The sequence below is a fragment of the Bidens hawaiensis genome, unplaced genomic scaffold (genome assembly GCF_021521415.1).
Source record: "Bidens hawaiensis isolate Kalapana, Puna unplaced genomic scaffold, B.hawaiensis_p1.1 tig00009863_1, whole genome shotgun sequence".
Classification (NCBI taxonomy): Eukaryota; Viridiplantae; Streptophyta; class Magnoliopsida; order Asterales; family Asteraceae; genus Bidens; species Bidens hawaiensis.
The window spans coordinates 871,226-877,505 of record NW_027491741.1 but is presented as its reverse complement, the minus strand read 5'-3'; the positions used below and the strand labels follow the sequence as shown (position 1 = coordinate 877,505).

At 35.3% G+C, this 6,280-nt stretch overlaps 1 protein-coding gene across 1 annotated transcript; it reads right to left on the bottom strand.

Moving 5' to 3' along the window:
* Window positions 1–246: 246 nt before the first annotated feature.
* LOC143533746 (uncharacterized) lies at window positions 247–3,163 on the bottom strand. Its single transcript, XM_077028425.1, has 2 exons — window positions 568–3,163; window positions 247–281 (listed from the first exon to the last, which is right to left on the bottom strand). Exon 1 carries the CDS (start codon window positions 1,861–1,863, stop codon window positions 1,093–1,095), a length of 771 nt encoding a protein of 256 aa, XP_076884540.1. The 5' UTR covers window positions 1,864–3,163; the 3' UTR covers window positions 247–281; window positions 568–1,092.
* Between the last annotated feature and the right edge of the window lie 3,117 nt (window positions 3,164–6,280).

Sequence of the window (6,280 nt, the reverse complement as noted above, 5' to 3'; positions counted from 1 at the left end):
TTGAACCCAAACCGAAATAGTTCCCGCCAACACATCAAGATCCTCCAGCAACTTCCCAGTCCTAACCTCGTTTAACTTTCACAGAGCTCGACTCGTATAACTAACTAGGCTCGTTTAACTCTCACAAATTAGATATTATATAAACATTATATTTTTTATAGTTATACCAAATATTTGTGAACTGAAACATGGGTAAATATGCAGAACCAAAAACCCGAAACCTAACCCAGATCAAAACCGAAACTGAACCTAACCCAAACCAAAAACTAAAAAAAAAAAACCTGAATTGAACCCAAACCAAAATAGTTCCCGCCAACACATCAAGATCCTCCAGCAACTTCCCAATCCTAACCTCATTTAACTTTCACAGAGCTCGACTCGTATAACTAACTATGCTTGTTTAACTCTCACAACATTAGATATTATATAAACATTATATTTTTTATAGTTATACCAAATATTTATGAACTGAAACATGGGTAAATATGCAGAACCAAAAACCTGAAACCTAACCCAAATCAAAACCGAAACTGAACCTAACCCAAACCAAAAACTCAAAAAAAAAACCCTGAATTGAACCCAAACCGAAATAGTTCCCGCCAACACATCAAGATCCTCCAGCAACTTCCCAATCCTAACCTCGTTTAACTTTCACAGAGCTCGACTCGTATAACTAACTAGGCTCGTTTAACTCTCACAACATTAGATATTATATAAACATTATATTTTTTATAGTCATACCAAATATTTATGAACTGAAACATGGTAAACATGGGTCAAACATGTGCAGGGGCACTTTGGTCTGAAATTGAGCCTAAACTGCTTTTCACAAATCTGCTATGCACAAATCTGGTCAAAAGGGCAAAGTATTAATGCTGCATTTTGTCAGCATACCTTTTACACCAACATACAACAAGCAATTAACGGAGAACATACAACAAAATTAGTTAAACTAAACACAAAAAGCAAACTGAACCTAAATTACTAACAAAACTAAAACTGCAATTGGCCAGATCCATCAGAAAGTATAATCAATTTGAACATATGTTCAACTAAAACTATAAATCTCATAACAAGAAGGTATTCTGGTTATTACAAATTTTCATTAAAATTTCCATCATCAAAATCTTCGTCTTCAGAATCTTCATCATTAAAATCAACTTCTTCATCCTTATCGTCAAAATCCTCATCAGCTAAATGGGTGGCTTCGACGTCAACTTCTTCATCATTATCCACATCTTCAACTTCTTCTAACATTCCATCCTCATGTACAAAAGAAATGGGGAGAAGATCATCCGTTACCTTGCATTCTATCCATTCATTCTCTTGAAAGAAATTCTCCTCATCCGCATTACCAACATTATCCACTTCACTAACATCTTGTGCGAGTTCGTAAACTCCCCTTGGGGTCGTCTTTACAACCGCTAACCATCCTTTTAGTTCCTTTGCTTTTAAAGGATATGATGTATAATACACTTGTTGCGCTTGCGATGCTAAGATAAAGGGGTCGTCAATGCATCCTGTAGCTGTGGGTTTAACATCAACCATATGAGTTTTGGGGTCTACCCTTACCCCTCTCACAGGATCAAACCAAGTACATCTGAACAAAACAACCACGCAACGCCCTATGGTGCTATGATATTCCAACTCTAAGATCTCATCTAGTAATCCATAGTAGTCGATTTCATGTTCGTTGTATGTAGCCCCTTTGACACATACACCACTATTTTGTGTGACTCGGCCATCATAAGCTTTCTGTGTGTGAAACTTGTAACCATTGACAAAATAACCCTTGTGTGACTTCACATAAGTAAGAGGCCCTTGGGCCAGGCCTCTTAAATGTTCTTTATTTGGAACATTCATAACCTATATTCATAGAAGTGTGTTATTATTATTGTTATGCTAAAATATTAAGACAACAAAGATGTGTTAAAATGCTTACATGGATCAGCAACCACTTAGCAAACTCTTTCTCTTTCATTTTATCAAGAGTTGCTTCGTCATAGCTCGGGAAAGAATCTCTCAACTCTTTATCAAATAACCAAACGGACTCGAGAAGCTCATGACAGTTAAGCAATATATAAGTATGAGCCGTGTCTCTATCTTTATCTGAAAGAACTTTGTCCTCTCCATCCTTTTCAAATAATCTTCGAGAAGGATATTTAAATATACTTAACCGAGGATCAATACTCGAAGAACAAGGAATGTTAGGGGCAAAATTGCGTGGTTCACGAACTGTCGGCTCAAGATACAAAGAGCAATAGTTAGAAAGTTCATCCACGAGATTAGACTGAACAATGGAACCTTCAACCTTCCCTTTGTTTATAATCATTCTTTTTAATCGACCCAATTTCCTAGAAAATGAGGTGAAAAGTGTTAGCAATTATCTAATATTTAATATGTAAAAATGAAACTTTGTTAAGTTAAAACATTACCACTCAAACGAATACATCCACCTAAACTACGCCGGACCACCAATAATAGCTTCATTGGCCAAAGGTATAACAAGGTGTTCCATTGAGTCGAAGAACCCAGGTGGAAAGATTTTTTCTAACTTGCAAATAGTTACCACAACACTTTTCTTCAATTCACGTAAATCTTCGGTGTGTAGAACCCTTGAACATATTAAACGAAAAAATGTGCACATCTCTACTATCGACTCCCATATTTGTTTTGGTAGCATCCCTCGTAAGGCGATAGGCAACAATCGTTGCATGAAGACATGACAATCATGGTTTTTAAAGTTGTAGAAGGATCCTTGTGTAGCGTTCACGCATCCCCCTATATTTGATGCATAACCATCAGGAAACTTTACTTGTTTCAACCATTTACAAACATGATTTACCTCCTCTTTGGTTAAAGTGTATGCTGCTTTTGGTTTTAAAAGTTTATTATTGCTCCCACATGAAAGATGTAATGATGGTCGATTGCAAAATTGTTCCACATACTTCCTTGCCATAACATTATCTTTTGTTTTAGAAGTATCCATCACCAATTGAAATATATTCTCAAAGACATTTTTCTCAATATGCATTACATCAAGGTTGTGCCTGATTAACAACATGGGCCAATATTCAAGCTCCCAAAAAATGCTTTTCTTTACCCAATTATGGGTTTTGCCAAATTCTGGATCTCTATGTTTTGGGTTACATGTTACACCTTCATAGACAACTAGGATGTTAGGGACTTCTTCAAATACTTCCCAACCAGTTAACTCAGGTGGAGGTCCCAATACTGATCTTGTTGATTTTCGAAATCCATTCTTATCCATCGGTGCATAATCCAAGACGAAAATTTCGAATCTCTTTTGCAAAATTCAGGATTCTCCGAGTCAAAATGTTTCCAAGCCATCCTGTCACTTGGATGTGCCATGCTACCTTTTTTTGTGTGGTGGTTATGGTGCCAAGTCATATCTTTGGCTGTTTTTTCAGACATATACAACCTCTTAAGTCTAGGGCCAATTGGCATGTAAGACATCACCAAATTAGGTACCTTATTCTTGCTACTCTTATAACGAGATTCCTTGCAGTATTTACATTGTTTCAATGTCTTGTCTTGCTTATAGAATAACATGCAATGGTTTTTGCAAACATCAATTTTTTCATAAGGAAGACTTAACTTTTCTAAACTCTTCTTGGTATCGTAAAAGCTTTTCGGAAGCTTATTATCTTCAGGAAGCAATGCATTAACCATGGAAATGTTATAGTTGTAAGCTGCAGTTGACACATTAAATAGTGACTTCCATGTCAAGAAACTTGTGGCAGCTTGTAACTTGGAACAATTCGTAGCCTTCTCCCCTTCCCATAAAGGTTCATCAGCGGCTTGTAACATGTCATAGAATTTTTTTTGCTTCTGGATTCGGTGTATTTCCTTCTAAAGTACTTGAAGTATAACCACAAGCATGCATGCTATCCAACACCATGCGTTTGTATCCGTCATCATTATCATCAACTTTCATGTCCGTAGAAGATTGCCCAACGTCACGCATGGGATTTCCACCATGTTCACTCCATGTTTCATAGCGAAGCATGAAACCTTCCTTATACAAGTGTTTTCAAACAGTGACTTTGTCTCTATAACTTATATTTTGGCATTTATAACAAGGACATTTTATATCACGTATGGTCTCACCATGCATATTCACCCTCGTATCAACAACACCATTAGAAAAAGCGAAGTCCAAAAACAAATCCACATTGTCACAATATTCAGAATTAAGAAATCCGTCACTATCAATCCTTTCATACATCCACTTTCGATCGGTGTACCATGCCATTCCAAATCAAAGCTTTTGGAGACTATCTGCCTTCAAAACTTCAACAACTACACTGCAAAGATAATTATGTCTCAAGACAAGAATTACTAAAAGTCTCCAAATAAAGAAGAAGTTTGAGTGAGTGATTATCATGAAAAAAACTTGAGTGGTAATTATTTTGATTCTACCTAAATGAACCTAAAAACCTAATTTTTAGTCCGGGTTTCTTTCAAAACATATTCTGATTCAAAATATCATTTGGACATTTCATCAAACACCTGGTGTGCACGATTCAATCAGGAGAAAAAAACAAAGTAAGTCTTGTCACTTAAGCCACATAATTAAAATCAATAAACCCAACTAAGAATCTCACAAGCAAACATCTTCATCTTAATCTCAAGATCTTAAACCAATAAACACCTTCAATTGACTTCTCATAAGAAACAAACTGTGTAAAGTCTTGGTGTTTTTCTACACAAATTCAAAAAGTACTTTACTTACCTTCATCTTAATCACAATCGATATGGCGTATGGAGATGGATTCATCACGAGATATTAACTTCTGATACGAAAATGATTCTTCTGAAAATGGATAGTTTTCTTGGTTCAATCAAAATACATTTAGTTGAACTGATGTGGTAACTGGTAAGTGAAATATATGGGTCTGTAAACTAACGTGGTAAATCTATTTTTTATTTAATAAAGGCTAAAAAACTCCGACCGTTTAATCATCGGTTGCAAAAACTCCGACCGCTTAATTATCGGTTGCAAAAACTCCAACCGCTTAATTATCGGTTGCAAAAAAACTCCGACCGCGCAACCCGTTGCAAAAACTCCTACACTTACGTCCGGTTGCAAAAAGAAACTCCTAACTCCTACCGCCTAGCCAACGGTTGCAAAAACTCCGACCGCTTAGCCACTGAAAATTATTGGTTGCAAAAACTCCGACCGCTTAGCCACCGTGTCAAGTAATTCACATTTTCGGTAGCAAATTTTCTAAATCGATTGCTAAATTTGCTACCGTGTTTTTCGGAAGCAATATTTGGTAGCAATTGCTCTATTTTCTAGTAGTGTCATGTCACAACCCCCGCCCTCCTTCTTTCCTAAAAGGTCGCAATTCGCAAAGAACATAAACTAAAATATATGACGGAGACAAAAATGATTAGGGCTCTACGACGAGAAGAATTAAGTCAGATTTCTTTCTACAATTTTACTCTAGTTTGTTTGATTTTACTTCGATTTTAGATATATGTTTTATCCATCGAAATACAATTTGTTGTGGGTTTTCGTGGAATATAGAGTGTTGAGATACAACAATAGGCCATGCCTTGATTGCTTGTGTTCTTGTGTTAAGTTTGGGCTTTCATTTCACGTTAGTGCAAAGAAATTCACGACATCCCTTGCTTCTCGCTGCGAACGGCTCCTCGGTGGAAGAGTAGAAGCGCTGGTCCCCTTCGGTCAAGTTGCTTGTACCTGTATATAGTTATTAGCAATTTATGATAAAGAACAAGCTAATTTTATTTGGTTGCATATTATGCAAGTTATCGGAGAGTTATTAAGTATCGTATAAAAATAGGTAATAAAGTGAATTTAATATTATTTAATAAAACATAATTAAATGGATACTTCAAATAATTTTAAAAAGAATGGTAATAATAACATACATAATTTACTTGATTGATGTATAGAGAAAAGATCAAATAAGAAGTTTGATTATCCTAAGAAGGCTAGGAAGGAGGGTATTTTTGTCTAATACCTTAATATTGAAAACCCATTTAATTTAATTTCAAAAACACACTTAATTAAAACCCACTTAAATTTCTCTAATTTAATCTCAACCATTCAATTTTAAAATGAATGGACAAGATTATTTCCTATCCTTCTTAGAAAAACTAATCTTCTTATTATAACTCAACCCTTGATGTATATACACAAAACAAAAGGATAAATATACTATATATATATATATATATTAGTATAATATTTACTTTATAGGTTCAAATATATACCAATTTAAAATTTGTA